The following is a 20215-nucleotide window of genomic DNA, read 5'->3' on the forward strand; positions in this document are numbered from 1 at the left end:
GAAACTTGGGAGGCGTGATTTTCACGAAGGTACAGATGCAGCCACAAAACATTCTTTCGAGTGGTTCAAGGCCATCCTATGCCCACCCACCTAGGTGGAAGTGGAAGGAGGAATTACCACATTGGCACAATCTGAGTGGGCAACGTGACAAGCTTGTGGATGGGGAACAAGGGATGTGAACTTTCAACTGGATGGGAAACTCGGTATTCAGTGTGAGCTATACAAATATAATACGATTCTCTTCTCTCATGTTTGAAATAGGGTAGAAACTGGTGGTTTCAAGCTTCTATATTATAAGCTCTTAGGAAAATCTTTCTCGGGGTTCTTTCGGCGTATGTTTTCTCTGAATTGGATATTTGCTTGTAAAGTTTGCTGTTTTGTTATTGAAGGCACCTTATAGACAAAGTGCAGAAGCCATTAGCATTCTGGTATCAGGCAAAACGTGTCTATGGCGATTCTTAGGCATCCAGGTCATGATTGTCCCAAAGGTGCTTTTCCAAAAGGCAACTGGACTTTCTTGGTACTTTTTCCCTTGAAGAGGTTTCATTTCTCATCTAAGAAGCTTCTTCTTGCTCAAAACTGAGGAAGCTTCTAGGATGAGAAGTGAAAAGTTTTCAAGAAAAGAAACCTGAGCTTATTAACTTAATGAACTCAATCTGTATAGTCTGGAGGACAGAAGGAAAAGGGGGGACATGATCGAAACATTTAAATATGTTAAAGGGTTAAATAAGGTTCAGGAGGGAAGTGTTTTTATTAGGAAAGTGAACACAAGAACAAGGGGACACAATATGAAGTTAGTTGGGGGAAAGATCAAAAGCAACGTGAGAAAATTTCACTGAAAGAGTAGTAGATCCTTGGAACTAACTTCCAGCAGATGTGGTTGGTAAATCCACAGTAACTGAATTTAATCATGCCTGGGATAAACATATATCCATTGTAAGATAAAATACAGGAAATAGTATAAGGGCAGACTAGATGGACCATGAGGTCTTTTTCTGCTGTCAGTCTTCTATGTTTCTATGTTTCTATTATTAGGGGATATCTTATTTTTGGGAAAACGGGGTAATAATATATCTTTTATTTTCTGATCATCCTTGCTATACCAGTAATTTGTGACATTTTCCATTATGAGGCATTCTGCTTTTCCTGTCCTAAAGAACATTTGTTCTATAGCTTAGACTTACAGGTACTTTAATAGATCTTTCGATGTTCCAATCAGTTTTTCAGCTTTATGATAGATTCTAACAACACAGTTTATTTCCCAGCCTGCATAAAAGTATAGTAAGCTGAAGGATGGATCCAACCAAGCAATCAGAATTTCGAGATGGATTTGCTTTTCACACTATTTGAAATTTCATCTGATGAGCACATTAATTATAAGACAATCTAAAGATGACATAAATCATTCTACTGATGCCAGTAATCTTGGCCTATGAGGTGGTTTTCTTTCTTTTTTTCTTTTTCTTTTTGGCAATATTCGGGTACTGCAGTAACTTATCATAATGGTATATGAGCGCCTTCCTGTGGTTTCTTAAATGACTTGACTGACATCTACCATGCGTCATAACTTAGAAGCTCAGACTCTTTTGATTCCAGTAAAGCGAGACTCAGTTGACACCGCCTCTCTTAGGACTTCTACTGTAGCTTTGTTGGAGATAATTAGATCTATTGTTCATAGACAAGATAATGAATGTAGCTTAAAAATATATTGTTATTGAAACTATATGGGTCTTTTAGCTCCCACCTTTCTGTGTTTTGTTTCCTTTGTACAGTACACAATCTCTTCTATAAGAAGAGGCAAAGAGTGAGAGAATGCATCACTTTAGTGTTTTCTTATTTCTAGCTTGTGTAATTGAACACTGACACTATGTTCATTTGGAAATCTTTATGAAAACTGTGTTTAGAGCTCAAGCACTGAAGTCATAATGGCTGCCTTAGTTTGTATGAACACACACACTCGCAACCCCAAGAGGTTTCAGCCACTGAAGCCTAGCGAGCTTACATGTTTAAAGTCTACTTAATACAAACATGTTAAAAGTGGATAATAGCAACCCAGTCTAATGAAGAAAAATGATTCAATTTCATGCTGGTTTGTTGTAATAACTTCTTTAACATTTTAACTCATTACTTTCGACTTGATGTTGATCATAGCGGATCTCATTTGATGCACTGTTCTCTCTTCTGGGCTGATGTGATTTGTGCACATTGTGAATTGTAAGTAAGGCTGACAGGGCTCCCTTTTGGCTACACCTGAGCTATAGATATATTTAGAGAGAGAGTTGTTGTTATAGAGGACAGTGTCATAAGGCTGACAACATTGGCATGATTTCATATGAGGTGAAAAGGTAAGGAATCAGTCAGTTAGGATTAGAATCAGCCCATCTATGGGCTTCTATGGAAGGATTAGGGAACAAGTAGAAGTCAGAAATGACTGTGTCAAGAAATAAATTGATGATAATATGAATTGGAAAGGAAAAATGACAGAAGAAAGAACAAATTTATTCTAGAGGAGAGTGTAATGACAGGGCAAAAGAGTGAATGTTTTGGAATGTGATGTTTTCATTTTTCACTTTAAATACAGACCTTTTTGATTTCAGCACAGAAATGTGAATGGGGGAAAAAAAAGTCCCACTCAGTAGATATATAAAATGCTGCCAGGGAGCTACAGAGAAAAATTGTACTTTAACAGCCAGATTATTTTAAAAGCATCAGGTAGGATCAGAAGGTCAGTTTTGAAGAAGAAGAAAAAAGTTGTAAACTCTTGAAGGACGTTCTACTTTTTAAAAACAAGTTTTTAATATGGTCAATATAATTAGATCTTTAATAATTATCTTTTTTGTATTTAATATAGGGTCTAGAGTAATTTGTGTAATATAGATTCATATCAACAAATAATGGTATGGAAGCTGAGCGAGTCAAATAGGAAGACAAAAGTTAGATACAATCAAATATATTCTAGTGATTAGGGAAATATCTATGTATTTCTTTTTTTAAAAAACGTATGTATTTCTGAGAGCTGGTTTAAATTGTGCATTTGATCTGTTATCAGTTGATGACTTTCCACTGAATATGAGCATCGTCTAATTTAAAAATTGAAGAATGGAAATTGAATTATTCTTAAATGGTTACTCTATTATGTTCGTTGGTTAATGAGTGAATGTGTAAACCTCAAGACAAGATGGACAGTGCATTGGAAAATTGCATACTATAGGGAATGCACAGATTTCCCTGCAGTTGCAAACACTTTTGTTGTTGCCCTCACGAAAGTTGAGAGCCAGTTTGGTGCAATGGTTAAGGCATCAGTTCTGATCCTGAGTTCTAATCCTACGTTAGGCACAAAGACAACAGGGTGACTTTGGAAAAAGTCACTCTTTCTCAGCCCTAGAAAGGAGACAATGGCAAGGTACTTCTGAAAAGCCTTGCCAACAAAAGTTGTCCCGGAAGTTGCCAGGAATCAAAAACTAACACAAAGGCCTGTATGCATACCAGTGATGGGATTCAATTTTTTTTTACTACTGGTTCTGTGGGTGTTTCATGGGAAGGTTACTGCAAAATCCCATTTTCTTCCAATCAGCTGGCACTCGGGAGGCAGAGAATAGATGGGGGCATGGGCAGTCAGAGGTGGTATTTACCTGTTCTCCAAACTACTCAAACTTTCTGCTACTGGTTCCAGAACGGGTCAGAACCTGCTGAAACCCACTTCTGATGCATACCCAAAAAAGCAGTTGGGACTTACATATGTGGACCATTAATTGGTAAATTAACCCTGGTACTCTCCTCGCATTTATTATACACTTGTTACCCTCTAGGTCCTTTTAGACCCTGAGTATATAAAGGTTGGTTCTAGATACTGGAATTGTCTTTTTGAATACTTTTTTTCACTAGTATACTAATTTGAACATTTCTGAACACAATGAAATGAAAATTGAAGTGAAAAAAAAATGTTTAAATTTGTTTATTTTGCTCATCAAACTCCGCTCCCCCCGTTTTTGTGAAATTTTGTTCATTTTCATCTAGATTAGGCTGCAAAATCTTACTTTTTTTACCATCTTTGGCATTGAAATACTAATTTGAACATTTCTGAACATAATGAAATGAAAATTGAAATGAAAAAAATTGATGCTTATTTGTTTACTTTGCTCAGAAAGGGCCTCCCCCCCCCACGGCTGTGTGCACTTTTTTCAATTTATAGATAGAATAGCCTGCCAAATCAGAAGTTTTTGACCATCTTTGGCATTGGAATACTAATTTGAACATTTCTGAACATAATGAAATAAAAAAAATATATGTTTTGAACACTTGGAGTCCTCCGGGTCATATGTGATCCGGAGTAAAAAAGTTGGTTCTAGCTACTGGAATGGGTTTTTTGGAATACTTTTTTCATTAGTATACTAAATTGAACATTTCTGAACACAATGAAATGAAAATTGAAGTGAAAAAATTAATGCTTATTGGTTTATTTTGCTGAGAAAAGCCTGCCCCCCCGGCTGTGTGAAATTATTTCAATTTATCGATAGATTAGCCTGCAAAATCCTTTTTTTTTCATTTCATTTTTCATTTGTTTGTGATCAGGAATGTTCAAATTAGTGTACGTAAGTGTAAGTATTAAAAAAACACACACATTCCAGTAGCTAAAAAAAAAAGTTGGTTCTACCTACTGGAATGGGTTTTTTGAATACTTTTTTCACTAGTATACTAATTTGAACATTTCTGAACACAATGAAATGAAAATTGAAGGTAAAAAGTTAATGCTTATTTGTTTATTTTGCTCATCAAACTCCTCCCCCCATTTTTGTGAAATTTTGTTCATTTTCATCTAGATTAGGCTCCAAAATCTGACCTTTTTTGACCATCTTTGGTATTGGGAAACTAATTTGAACATTTCTGAACAAAATGATATGAAAACTGAAGTGAAAAGATTAATGCTTATTTGTTTTTTTTGCTCATAAAAGCTCGCCTCCCATTTTTGTGCATTTTTGTTCATTTTTATCTCCATTAGCCTGCAAAATCAGAATTTTTTGACCATTTTTGGCATTGGCATACTAATTTGAACATTCTGAACATAATGAAATGAAAATTGAAATGAATAAAAATGATGTTCACAAAGATTATACACTTGTGCTCCTCTGGGTCCTTTTAGACCCGAAGTATTAAAAGGTTGGTTCTAGCTACTGGAATGGGTTTTTTTTAAATACTTTTTTCACTAGTACACTAATTTGAACATCCCTGATCACAAACAAATGAAAAATGAAATGAAAAAAAAAAGGATTTTGCAGGCTAATCTATCTATAAATTGAAATAATTGCACACAGCCAGGTGGGGGACAGGCTTTTCTCAGCAAAATAAACAAATAAGCATTAATTTTTTCATTTCAATTTTCATTTCATTGTGTTCAGAAATGTTCAGGTTAGTATACTAGTGAAAAGAGTATTCAAAAAGACCATTCCAGTAGCTAGTACCAACCCTTTTATACTCCGGGTTCTACCTTGTCCTCATGGACATTGCCTTTTTCTTTTTTTTCCCAAGTATAAATGGGATAGGTTTAAATCATACTTAATTATAGAGGTAGCTAAGGTAGTGTTTCCCTCGTTAATCAAACAATCTTCCAAAGCAGCTTTGAGTAGTGCAAAATGGTACTGTCCATTGAAGGACTGGAAACAAATGCAGTGAAGATTGACCTCTCCAGGTTCCTAAGAGGCCAGTAAGGGGCGTATATAAGTGCACTGATGTGCCTATCGTCCCCTGTCCAATTGTCTTTCCTTATCTCATATATCATATATATTCTCTCTCTCTCTATCTATCTATCTATCTATCTATCTATCTATCTATCTATATATGTTTTCGTAAATTTTCACGGGTATATGTATGTAGATTGTTCTGAGTTCGGGTTTTGCCCTGTGTAATGTTTTGCATGTCTATGCGACGTTTCGGCGAAATCACATTCACCATCATCAGGCTGAAGTTCCAATCTTTGTGTTGTTGTAAATGGACATAGACATGCAAAACATTACACAGGGCAAAACCCGAACTCAGAACAATCTACACATATATATAGGTGAAATCACATTCACCATCATCAGGCTGGAGTTCCAATCTTTGTGTTTTTGCAAATGAATATTAGCAACTGACATTTCTTCTTAGCATGTAGTAATAAGAAACTCCAAATACTAGAGGTACAGCAAAAACCCAGCCCTCCACAACAACTTATGACCAAAACAGTACATAACATATCAGACAAGATACTCACCACTACAGAAACCAATATTCTTTCAAAAGGATTTAATTTTGCAATAACTCCAAGACGAATACCAACTGAAAATATCATATGTGGAATTGAAACAACTTTACATAAAATCAACCCAGATACTGCTAACAAAATCAGACTCCAAGTCACTAATATTCTGTGCTCTAGTAAACCTCCAAAAAGCAACATACAGCAGGAAGAAAGAGAGGCACTTATCAATCTAAAGAAAAACCAGGATATAATAATTCTCCCAGCTGATAAAGGAAACTCCACTATAGTAATGAACACAGCAGAATACAAAGAAAAAATGACAAATCTACTAAAAAACCCAGCCTACAAACTCCTAAGCACAGATCCTACCACCTACCTAGAAAAAACCACCAAATCTAAAATCAAGGCCTCTCCCATCAGCGAAGAAATCCAGCAAAAAATCATCCCCAGAGAAAAATCTTCCATATGTCCAAAACTCTATGGCCTTCCAAAAATACACAAAGAAGGAATACCTCTCAGGCCAATAGTCAGTTCTATAGGCTCCCCTCTACAAAACCTTGCCAAATTTTTAGCCAAATACCTTCAACCATATACAGAAACTATTACCTCATATGTTCAAAATTCATCCCACTTTATACAAATAATTAAAAAACAAAACCTACAACTCGATGACCTACTTGTAAGTTTCGATGTCGTGTCCCTGTTCACACAAATACCTATTACAGAAGCCTTGACAGCTATCCAAGACAAACACAAACCCCCCAAATATATCCTAGACCTTACCAACCACTGCCTGACCAATACATACTTCATCTATAATGAACAAAGATATAAACAAATAGAGGGAGCCCCCATGGGATCACCTCTATCACCTGTCATAGCCAACCTCTATATGGAATATTTCGAAAATAATGCTTTAGAGCAAGCCAAATACAAACCCAAACTTTGGCTGAGATATGTTGATGATACCTTTGTAATTTGGCCACATGGTAAAGAAAAACTAGACAATTTCCTCACTCATCTCAACAGCCTACACCCCAAAATACAGTTTACTATGGAAACAGAAATCAATGATCAACTTCCCTTTCTAGATGTACTGGTCTATAAAAAACCCAATGGCAGCCTAGGACATACTATCTACCAAAAGAAAACCCATACCAACCGTTATCTAAATGCACACTCACACCACCACCCCGCACAAATCACCTCAGTGGCCAAAACTCTCATCACCAGAACCAAACGCTTAGCTGACCATGAGCACTTAAAAACTGAATTGAACAAACTCAAAGATGTACTAATTTCTAATGGATTCAAAGAGAAAACAATAACAAACCTAATCAATAAAGAGACACCCCCCAAAAAACAAGATCAAGAACAGGACAATGGCACCACCATCCTTCCTTACATCAAAGGCACCACGGATAAAATTAGTAAAATTCTACAAAAACATAACATCAAAACCTCATTTTGCACTAACCAAAAAATATCTAATATCCTAAGGAGCCCCAAAGATAAAATCCAATTAGAATACCAAGGTATCTATGAAATCCCTTGCAAAACATGTGCAGCCACATACATTGGACAAACTAACCGAAGAGTGAGCCAGCGCATGGCAGAACATATGAATGCAGTCAAGAAACAGGAGAAGACCTCCTCCCTTGTCCAGCACATTAAAAAAACAGGGCACGAAATTGACTTTGAAAAAACTAAATTACTCCACAAAACAGAGAATTTATATAAAAGAATCTCTCTAGAAGCTATTGAAATTGAAAAAAGATCTTTTTGTTTAAATAAAAGGGATGATACCTCGCGCCTGCCAGAGATTTGGAAACCAGCCTTAAACAAAATAAACACCTCATTATAATCAATATGTCAATCCTTTAATTATTATGATTTTAGAATTTTATATTTGGAAATCAGACTTAAACAAAACACTTCATAATCTTCATGCCATTCCTTCTATAACCATGATTACACCAACCAATCAGATCACGGAAGCATAGTCACCCAATCTATTTGCTACATTCAAAGCAAATCTCCACCCCCACACTACATGCTAAGAAGAAATGTCAGTTGCTAATATTCATTTGCAAAAACACAAAGATTGGAACTCCAGCCTGATGATGGTGAATGTGATTTCACCGAAACGTCTACTGGGATTCGATCTGGGAAGCTTCTGCATTGTAGAAGATTCGATCTTCCCAGATCGAATCCCAGTAAAGAAAGGGTGTGGCTAGCTGATGAGGCCTAATAAGGCCGAAATGGATCTATACTAGTCTCCCTTAATTTTAAAATTCCAGCTAAAAAACATTTAACACATACAAAATATAGTTTGTCGGCTATAAATATATTACTGCCTTGCAGTGGCCCGGGTTGGGCCTAGAGGCAAAAAAGGAGCTGTGACGTTCCTTAAAAATATACCAGGGTGATCCGACATAAGAATATATATATATATATATATATATATATATATATATATATATATATAACGGTCTTGGTATATTCGGGTTTCTTCCCGTGTAGGATTTTGAAATTTCTGGCGACGTTTCGACGAGGTCTCACTTGTCATCTTCAGGCTGGTGTTTCTGTCCTTGTTCTAAGGTGCACACTGCGAGACCTGAGCTGCCTTCCTTCTATAAATACTGGTGGCTGGGTGTGGTCTGATGGCTCAGCAATTGCCTGTTGTGTAGAAACTTCCTGGTGAGTCAGTGGGGTAACATCTGGGGTCGTTGCTGTAGTGTTCTGTTTTGGAAATTAATTTGGTACTGTCAAAATCAATTTCATGTCCTGTAGTTTTGAAGTGTTGGAAAACGGAGGAGGTTTTTTCTTTTTTCTTTAATGCATTCTTATGTTCTGCAACACGTGCATTTACTCTCAGAGATTTTGACAGTACCAAATTAATTTCCAAAACAGAACACTACAGCAAAAGAATAATCATGGAAGCCATCGAGATAGAAAAACATCCCCAAAATATGAACAAGCGGGATGATACCTCCCACTTACCAGACATCTGGAAACCAGCCCTCAAACGTATCCCAGCCATAGAAACCAGACTCAGAACACACATTGTAAAACAATCAAGTAGCCTGCAAGTTCCAACTACTCAGGATATCACGCCTAATCTACAACCATTAACTAATCAGCATACCTCAGCTACATCAACGACTCCAGATGGTACCCCACTGACTCACCAGGAAGTTTCTACACAACAGGCAATTGCTGAGCCATCAGACCACACCCAGCCACCAGTATTTATAGAAGGAAGGCAGCTCAGGTCTCGCAGTGTTCGCCTTAGAACAAGGACAGAAACACCAGCCTGAAGATGACGAGTGAGACCTCGTCGAAACGTCGCCAGAAATTTCAAAATCCTACACGGGAAGAAACCCGAATATACCAAGAACGTCATACCTGTACCCGTGAAAATCTACGAAAACAAATATATATATATATATATATATATATATATATATATATATATATTTTCGTAAATTTTCACGGGTATATGTATGTAGATTGTTCTGAGTTTGGGTTTTGCCCTGTGTAATATTTTGCATGTCTATGCGACGTTTCGGCGAAATCACATTCACCATCATCAGGCTGAAGTTCCTGAAGTTCCTGGAACTTCAGCCTGATGATGGTGAATGTGATTTCGCCGAAACGTCGCATAGACATGCAAAATATTACACAGGGCAAAACCCGAACTCAGAACAATCTACATATATATATATATATATATATATATATATATATATATATATATATATATATATATATCACATGGTTTTTTTGCTGAATTTGAAAATTAAGGGAGACTAGGATAGATCTATTTTGGCCTTATTTTGGCCTTATTTTGGCCTCATCAGCTAGCCATACCCAATGGGACTTGAACCTGCAACCTTTGCCTTGTAAGGCAGAGAATTATCCTCTAGGCTAAGTATCCAATCCCTTCAGCTCTGCACCAGGGAAGGGTTACATATTTTTGTGTCGAATCACCCTGGTGTATTGAAGGAACATCACAGCTCCTTATTTGCCTCTCAGCCCCATATATATATATATGTCAAATGTTTTTTTAGCTGGAATTTTAAAATTAAGGGAGACTAGGATGGTCCCATTTCGGCCTTGTTCTGGCCTCATCAGCTAGCCACACCCTTCCTTACTGGGTGATCTGACATAACACCCCCCCCCCATATATATATATATATATATATGTCACATGTTTAAGCTGAATTTGAAAATTAAGGGAGACTAGGATAGATCTATTTCGGCCTTATTTTGGCCATGTATATATATATATATATATATATATATATATATATATATACATGGCCAAAATAAGGCCGAAATATATATATATATATATATATATATATATATATATATATATATATATATATATATATATATGTAGATTGTTCTGAGTTCGGGTTTTATATATATCATATATTTTCTCTTCTTTTTTACTTTCTATCTTTATATATATTACTTAATGTCTATTCTCTTCCATATGTATTGTATATTGGGCAAAGAATAAATAAAAAGATCAGCAACAGGAACACCAAATATCATTGCACTATTGTTTTTTGCTGACTTAAGAGTAGGTGCAGTAGATATGGCCTGAGTCAACTCATCATACTTCTGGTGGCTTGGAACTGATGTTTTGTGTCTTAAACCAAGCTCGAAATACAGGTTGACATTTTAAAATACACTTAAAATGTGAACAAAGGACATTTAGTTATTGCAATGATGCAACAACTGTCAGAAATATTAAATTTGCTTCACTATTGAAATAAGCAAATATAACAGAGACATGTGAATGTTTATTTTTGCAGATTTGTGTGTGTATATACAGTGTTCCCTCGATTTTCGCGGGGAATGCAATCCAAGACCACCCGCGAAAGTCGAATTTCCGCGAAGTAGAGATGCGGAAGTAAATACACTATTTTTGGCTATGAACAGTATCCCAAACCTTCCTTTAACACTTTAAACCCCTAAATTACAATTTCCCATTCCCTTAGCAACCATTTAGATTATTACTCACCATGTTTATTTATTAAAGTTTATTTAAAAAATGTTTTTAAAGGCAGATGAAAGTTTGGCAATGACATATGACGTCATCGGGTGGGGAAAAACGTGGTACTGTATAGGGGAAAAAACGGCGAAGTATTTTTTAATTAATATTTTTGAAAAACCGTGGTATAGACGTTCCACGAAATTTTAACCCGCGAAAATCGAGGGAACGCTGTACTCACATACAACACACACACACAGACACACACACACCGCTGCAGGATGAAGATTCTCCATTGGAGGTTATAGATCCATGATGCTTCATTTGCATTTCATTTTCATGATTTTTTTCCTTCAAATTCCCAGTCTAGGGCACCCAGTCAGGTTATATGCCTAAGGGAGGACTACAACTTGGTCTTCTTTTTCCCAGTCCACCATCTTAATCTACTTTACCACAATGGCTCTTTCATATATGCACATGTGCTAAGAATAAGCCACCAATTTCAAAGCAATTGTTAAAAGGATGAAATTGGAGAGCATTAGTAATAATAAAAAAAACTTACAATGCATTTTTAAATTTAAGTTGCCATAGGAACTGTGTTGCTTGCCCTGCAGCAACAATAGCAAGGTTATTCTACTGCTCTGTGGCTCCCTGCCCCAATGTTATCTCAAACCATCTTTCGTAAATCCCTCATTCAGCATAAGCCAATTACAGGAACTGCAATTCACCTAATCTGGGAGGCACTTGGTTAAGGCTGCTATTGTATTGGTTGCTAAGATTATAGCTCATCTAAACAAGCCTCAAACCATGAGTTAAGATCCGTTTATTACAGAATTTTCTCCTTGCCCTTGTTGTATCAAGAAAGACATCTAAGGATAGCCAAGCCATCCCCTTTCCCCTTCCCTCTTCCTCCTTCACCTCCTCAAAATACCAGTTGGCTCTCTTGAAACAGGATGTAGAAAACCTTTTTCATCAATATTGTGCAATGCTGCTAGTCTATTTTCACATGCTCATCTGTTTGAAATATTGGCCCCTTACACATGTCTTGAACTTTGTGACTTCTTCATGATATCTGTCACTACTCTATTGATTTTTCCCTGTTTCTTCTCCTTTAATGCTGTCAGCAGCGTTTTCTATGACAGGAATGGTTTTGCTGTTAGGAATTTCATTACTTTTCCAGCCAGGAGAAGGTGTATACAATTTTATGTGAAAACAAGACTTTGAAAAAGTTTGAGTGCTTTTTTTTAAAAAAAGAAATGAATTTAATACACTGTGTATGATCTATCTCGGGAGTGGATTATCTGTTCCCGAGAAACAGTTTGTAGTTGGAAGAAGTGCAACCCAGGTAAGGTTGCAATTTGACAAAGAGATGTTACGTTTGAATTTTATTTCCCCGTAAAATCTCATAGTATGTGGAAAAGTTCTGCTAAAACTTTCTCAGATACTATTTTCATAAATAGTAACATCTTAACTCTTATTTCCTGGTTCCTAAATTCTGCCGTGTTTCATCAGTTAGTTGTTTCATAGCTAGTTTCCATGCTGGATGCTGGACATTTTATCCTTGGATTTTATTTTATTTATTTGTCAAACATGTACAAGATAGCAGGCATTGGTATATACACAAACATAAGCAAATGACATGCCAACATTAGCAAGATAGCTATTTTGACACATGTAAAATACCCATAATGGAAGAGTGGATCATGAAGAAGGCAGAATTCGCAGAAATTGATAAATTGGCTTGTTTGAACAAGGAAAGGTAAAAGATTTAATAAAGAAACCTGGGAACTCTTTATGGACTTTTTTTTTTGCTGAAAAAAGTGCTGTAGTGTTTTATCCACTACTGTACTGGACTCCTCCAATTTGCTATTCTTGATCATGACCAAAGTACGGTAGTGAAGGGATTCGCTCAGAAATCAGCGACGTCATCGGAGGCCACCGAGGAGTGACCAGCGAGGGGTGAGGGTCCTATGAGAGCCAAGGGACTGGTGATGGAACTGAGGGACTGAGAAGAGACCTGGGAGACATCATAGTGCTAGAAAAAGGGGTGACTAATATCAAGAAGAGATCCTTCCTTTTAACCAGGTTGAGATACTCCCCTGGGACCCTGAACACTGTTATAATCCAGAACTTCCAATTAAGAACTAATTAAGAATTTAACACTATCTTATTGCTGACTAATTTCCGATATTTTTTATATTTTTTATATTTTATATTATATTTATAGTTTTTTAAATTTGATAAATTTAGATATTTTTTCTTATTGTATTTTAATAATCAAGTTAATCTATTTTAATTATTACTAATTTAATCTTAATATTATTGGGGGGTTTCTTAATGAATGGATGACTGGGGTGTATGTAATGTGCATAGGATGAATGATTGGTGTGAGTGTGATGGTTGGAGTGGGTGGGGTTATGGTATGCATGAGATGAATGAAAATAGCATGAATGACAGATTTGGCCCACCTGACGCTCGGGAGACAGGAGAGGAAGGGGCACCGATCTCTGGGGTGGCAGAGGGTCGGAATATTCCAGTGTTGCTGGGGAGAGGCAGATATGGCGGGGGCCACAGAGTTAGCCGTTCCAGGGGAACGAGGGATCGTTGCTTAATAACGATCCCTTGTTCTGGCTCTGTGAGCCCAATCTTGGGTACTGGTGATGAGTGTAACTCTGGCCCTGGGCTCAGGTTGCTGCTGCTCAATGCCAGGTCGGTGGTAAATAAAGCTCTCCTCATCCGGGATCTGATCCTGGATGAGGAGGCCGACCTGGCATGTATTACTGAAACCTGGCTGGGCCCAGAGGGAGGTGTTCCTCTCTCTGAAATCTGCCCAGCCGGGTTTCAGATATGGCATCAACCTCGACCCCAGGGAAGGGGGGGAGGAGTGGCTATTATAGCCAGGGAGAGCCTTTGCCTACGTAGACTCATTGCTCCAGAAATTGCGGGTTGCGAGTCTCTCTTGATGAAGTTGGACTTAGGGGTTCAGGTGGGCTTATTTCTCACCTGCCTCCCAGCTGCGTGTCAAAAGCCCTGCCTGTGCTACTCGAGGAGGTAGCCGGGTTGGCGGTGGAGTTCCCCGGACTTATTGTCCTGGGGGACTTCAACCTGCCGTCACTCGGCAAAACCTCTGGGTTGGCACAGGAGTTCATGGCCACCATGACAGCCACGGACCTGACTCAAGTAGTACAGGGTCCGACTCATGAGGGAGGGCACGCACCTGACATGGTATTCCTTTCCGAGCAATTGAGTAATGGTCTGAGACTAAGGGGCTTAGAAGCATTGCCTTTGTCATGGTCAGACCATTTCCTACTACGGCTTGACTTCCTGGCTCCAATCCTTCCCCGCAGGGAGGTGGAACCAATTAAGATGTTCCACCCCAGATGCCTGATGGACCCAGAGGGCTTTCAGACGGCGCTTGGGGTTATTCCAGAGGCACTCGTCCACAGTTCAGCAGAGTCTCTTGCGGAGGCCTGGAACAAGGCTGCAGCGGAGGCTCTTGACTGGATTGCGCCTTTGCGACCTCTCCGTGGCGCTAGACCCCGTAGAGCTCCATGGTTCAACAAGGAGCTCCGGGAGTTGAAACGCCAAAAGAAACATCTAAAGAAGCGATGGATGAAGAGTAGGTCTGAATCTGATCGAACACTTGTAAGAGCTTTTATTAAGACTTACAAAGTGGCGCTCAAGGCGGCAAGATGTGCGTACCATGCCGCCTTGATTGCATCAGCGGAATCCCGCCCGGCCGCTCTGTTTAGGGTGACCCGCTCCCTTCTTAACCAGGGGGGAGTTGGGGAGCCCTTACAGAGCAGTGCCGAGGATTTTAACACGTTTTTCGCTGATAAAGTCGCTCAGATCCGGGCCGATCTCGACTCCAATTGGAAAACAGAGTCCACTGACAACGAGTCAGTCGAGGTGACTGGGGCACGTACTTGTCCACCTGTCTGGGAAGAGTTTGATCTGGTGACACCTGATGAAGTGGACAAGGCCATTGGAGCTGTGAGTTCCACCACCTGTTTACTGGATCCGTGTCCCTCCTGGTTGGTTTCGGCCAGCAGGGAGGTGACACGGAGCTGGGTCCAGGAGATTACCAATGCTTCCTTGGGGAGGGGAGTTTTTCCAACACTCTATAAAGAAGCGCTCGTGCGCCCCCTCCTCAAGAAGCCTTCCCTGGACCCAGCCGTACTTAATAACTATCGTCCAGTCTCCAACCTTCCCTTTATGGGGAAGGTTGTTGAGAAGGTGGTGGCACTCCAGCTCCAACGGTCCTTGCAAGAAGCCGATTATCTAGGTCCCCAGCAGTCGGATTTCAGGCCCGGTTACAGCACGGAAACTGCTTTGGTCGCGTTGATGGATGATCTCTGGCGGGCCCGGGACAGGGGTTTATCCTCTGTCCTGGTGCTCATTGACCTCTCAGCGGCTTTCGATACCATCGACCATGATATCCTTCTGCACCGGCTGGAGGGGTTGGGGGTGGGAGGCACTGTTCTTCAGTGGTTCTCCTCCTACCTCTCTGGCCGGTCGCAGTCGGTGTTAGTGGGGGGCCAGAGGTCGGCTCCGAGGTCTCTCCCTTGTGGGGTGCCTCAGGGGTCGGTCCTCTCCCCCCTGCTATTTAATATCTACATGAAACCTCTGGGTGAGATCATCCAAGGACATGGGGTGAGGTATCATCAGTACGCTGATGATACCCAGCTTTACATCTCCACCCCATGCCCAGTCAACGAAGCAGTGGAAGTGATGTGCCGGTGCCTGGAGGCTGTTGGGGCCTGGATGGGTGTCAACAGACTCAAACTCAACCCGGATAAGACGGAGTGGCTGTGGGTTTTGCCTCCCAAGGACAATTCCATCTATCCGTCCATTACCCTGGGGGGGAATTATTGACCCCCTCGGAGAGGGTCCGCAACTTGGGCGTCCTCCTCGATCCACAGCTCACATTAGAGAACCATCTTTCAGCTGTGGCGAGGGGGGCGTTTGCCCAGGTTCGCCTGGTGCACCAGTTGCGGCCCTATCTGGACCGGGACTCATTGCTCACAGTCACTCATGCCCTCATCACCTCGAGGTTCGACTACTGTAATGCTCTCTACATGGGGCTACCTTTGAAAAGTGTTCGGAAACTTCAGATCGTGCAGAATGCAGCTGCGAGAGCAGTTATGGGCTTACCTAGGTATGCCATATTTCACCATCACTCCGCAGTCTGCATTGGCTGCCGATCAATTTCCGGTCACAGTTCAAAGTGTTGGTTATGACCTTTAAAGCCCTTCATGGCACTGGACCAGAATATCTCCGAGACCGCCTCCTGCTGCACGAATCCCAGCGACCGATTAGGTCCCACAGAGTGGGCCTTCTCCGGGTCCCGTCAACTAAACAATGTCGGTTGGCGGGCCCCAGGGGAAGAGCCTTCTCTGTGGCGGCACCGGCTCTCTGGAACCAACTCCCCCCAGAGATTAGAACTGCCCCTACTCTCCCTGCCTTCCATAAACTCCTTAAAACCCACCTCTGCCGTCAGGCATGGGGGAATTGAAACACCTCCCCCGGACATGTTTAATTTATGCATGGTATGTTTGTGTGTGCATCTGTTAGTATATGGGGTTCTTTTAAATCTTGTATAAATTTTAAAGTTTTCTGATTATTTATGATTTGTTCTATCTTGTTGTGAGCCGCCCCGAGTCTTCGGAGAGGGGCGGCATACAAATCTAAATAATAATAAATAAATAAATAAATAAATAAATAAATTCCATTCTTTCCCAAATTCCTTCAAGTTTACTTATTGTGATATGCCTCTTCCCAGTTGGTAAGCACACTTCCATGGAATGACTACAAAGAGGGGCAGAGTCTCCAATGGAGCAAATGGAACATAAATATTTAGGAATTCCTTGGGGTTTTGACGGCTTTATAGATCTCCATTTCTCTTCCACTTTCATAACACGTTCTTACAGGAAATGTACTTAACTTATCCACCCACTACAATCTCATAATTAGCATCTGGTTGCCCAAAAAACAAGGTGAAGTTGTAATCTACCTATAGATTCAAAGGAACGTATTTGTCAGCGCTCCAAATAACATCCAAGAAAGCAATCTTTTGGAGTTAGAGACTTGGCTTGCCAGTATATATACCTCAAAATATGTCTTTCCTTACATACTGCTATATTTTATTTGTAAAGTCAAATAATGTTCCAAATTTACTTAGAAAGCATCATTTTAAGATATGGAATCAAGTATATTTTTGTTTAGACCAGTGGTTTTCAATCTGGGGTTTGTGGATCTCCATGGGGGGGGTCCACAAAGGCTTGAACAAATTTTATGATTTAAATCTTGAGTTAAGACTTCGGAGCCTATGGCCATTGTCCATAGCCACAAAAGTTATTTAAAAGGGGTCTGTGATGAAGAAACGGTTGAAAACCACTGGTTTAGACAATATCAAAGGGAAATGATTTAAAATACTGGTCTAAACTTATCTTTTTTCTGTTGAGTATCTTTGAAATTCAGATATTCAATCTGGACATGTAGCTAAATCAAATCATTTCTAAATGTGTATGGTTTGAAGAAGGAGACAAGGGGACTGCCTCATAATTTTAGTTACAGTGGTTTGAGACTGACTTGGTGGCTTAGAGGAGTAGACATTGGCCTCCCAGTCGAAAGATTGAGAGTTCAATCTTAGCTGCAGATATTTCTGCAATCTTAGGTAGTAGCAAAAATTATCTGCTATGAACTTCTCATAGGTGTCATATGACCTTTAAATGCTCAGCTCCATCCTGTCGCCCCAATTTTACCTGGGTTTAAAAAACCCAGTTGCATGGGTTCTCTGTAGTAACCTGGTATAATTGTTTTTTGTAAAGGCAACCTGGTCTACCCAATTATGAGACGGTGCATACTTTTTCTGTTTTCTCCTTTCAGCCCCAATTCCGGAGCCTTCACAAGCAGTTGCTTTGCAACAACTATTTATTGTCCTTGCTATTTTTTGTATACTCCGGCCCACTGTAACAACGTTGCCAGAAAGGCACTAAGACTTGTTAATCTAATTTTGCATAGCTTCTTCTCTGGCAGCATTACACTGCTAACCAGAGCATACAAAACATTTGCTAGACCAATTCTTGAATACAGCTCACCTGTATGGTACCTGCACTGCATTTCGGACATTAATACAATCGAGAGAGTTCAGAAATATTTCTCAAGAAGAGTCCTCCACTCCTCTGCGCGCAACAGAATACCTTATTCTACCAAACTTTAAATTTAGGGCTTAGGTAGCTTAGAGCTATGTCGCCTTTGTTATGATCTAACTATGTAGTTCATAAAATCATCTACCGCAGTGTCCTACTTCACCTTCAACCACAATAATACACGAGCACACAATAGATTCAAATTCAACATAAATCGCTCCAAACTTGATTGCAGAAAATACAACTTTAGCAATAGAGTTGTCAGTGCTTGGAATGCACTACCTGACTCTGTGGTTTCTTCCCCAAACCTGAAAAGCTTTAACCTTAGACTGTCTACAGTCAACCCCACCCCATGCCCAAGAAGTCTGTAAGGGGCCTGCATAAGCGCAACATTGTGCCTAACATCTCTGTTTTACTGTCCTACTGCCCAAATTTACCTGTACCTACTTTGCTTATGTTTATACCAATACCTACTATCTTGTCCATGTCTTTGACAAATAATAAACAAGCAAGCAAACAAGCAAGCAAACAAGCAAACAAACAAACAAACAAACAAACAAACAAACAAACAGATAATTGGGTAGACCCAGGTTGCCTTGACAAAAAACAATCTTTCTCCTGATATAGCCAACAAAGGAGAAGAATCTGTAGCTTAGAGGTTAATACACCTACCTAATATACAAGTATCCTGGACTTGAATCCCAGAGGGGTATGGCCAATTGATGAGAGCTAAATAGCTTGAAATAGATCTGGACTGGTCCCCCTTCATTTCTTTGTCAGCAAAACATAAATTCAACCTGGCATAATGCAAGTAAGATGCAAGTAAGTTTTACTGTGTAAAACTTGCTAAATTTACCCCCTCGTTTTAGGGGTCTGCATAAGACCCAGTGAAGTTTTCAGATCACCTTTTCTGTTTCTGCTTTCAAACAGTTTTATTTGTTTGGTAGAAATTACACATGAAACATGTTTCCACTCTGCTGTTTTTCCTTGTTCCAGGTTCTCCTTACTATTACAGTGCTGCAGCCCGAGGTGCCGCGCCCCCAGCAGCTGCTGCTGCTTATGATCGTCACTGACAAAACAAACCAAGAAGCATATTCACCACACCACGTCAGATGACACCACTGGAATCATCGAGAGTGCAACTACTGAAATCAAGCTATAAGGAATGAGAAATTGTCCAACCAGCCCACACAATGATTAGAACATTACTCTTTCAGCTAGGTGGACAGCTTATTACTTCACTGTTTTTAATTAATGGATTTTTTAGAGAATCTTAATTGAATTTCCCATTAAAAAACACAGGGCAAACAAAGAATTAGTTTTGCTCACATTTCCTGCAGTTTGTGAAATGCAGTATCCATGTCTAACATGCGGTCTTCTTGCTTTGGACTGACAAGCTATATCTGGTTCCTTTAGCCATGTTGGGGAATAGGAACATTGCTAATATTGAACAGTTCCCTATGGGGTATCTCTTTAATGTGTGCATTGTAATTACAACCTGTAGTTCCAGCTTGGACAGCACAAATTGGGTCTTAATTCAGTGAGTGGGCATTAAAGGCAAAAGAAAAACAAATGTTCTACTCAAATAGCAAAGCACCAATGTAAATAACTTCTTTGTGTTACTATAGAATGGTTTAGCATAAGTCAAATACATGGAACAAAGGATGATCTTAAAATACATTGGAAAAAATGTGTTCTGATAATGGTGCACTGACTCTAAAACTTCAGTAAGCTTTAAAACAACTCTAAACCAGGTTAACATTAACTGGCCATTTCTGGGACTGATGTTCTTTCTAGAAAAAAACTATTCTGACAGTCAGG

At 39.5% G+C, this 20215-nt stretch overlaps 1 protein-coding gene across 2 annotated transcripts in view; it reads left to right on the forward strand.

Moving 5' to 3' along the window:
• PAX5 (paired box 5) overlaps positions 1-19796 on the forward strand; it is a 308938-nt gene extending 289142 nt beyond the window's left edge. For both annotated transcript variants that reach the window (XM_070742266.1, XM_070742267.1), the window contains one exon: positions 19391-19796. In XM_070742266.1, the coding sequence (XP_070598367.1) occupies positions 19391-19467 (77 nt within the window). In that variant the 3' untranslated portion in view covers positions 19468-19796. The remainder of the gene's footprint in view (positions 1-19390) is intronic.
• Positions 19797-20215: the final 419 nt, after the last annotated feature.

This window comes from Erythrolamprus reginae, chromosome 2, assembly GCF_031021105.1.
Source record: "Erythrolamprus reginae isolate rEryReg1 chromosome 2, rEryReg1.hap1, whole genome shotgun sequence".
NCBI classification, from domain to species: Eukaryota; Metazoa; Chordata; class Lepidosauria; order Squamata; family Dipsadidae; genus Erythrolamprus; species Erythrolamprus reginae.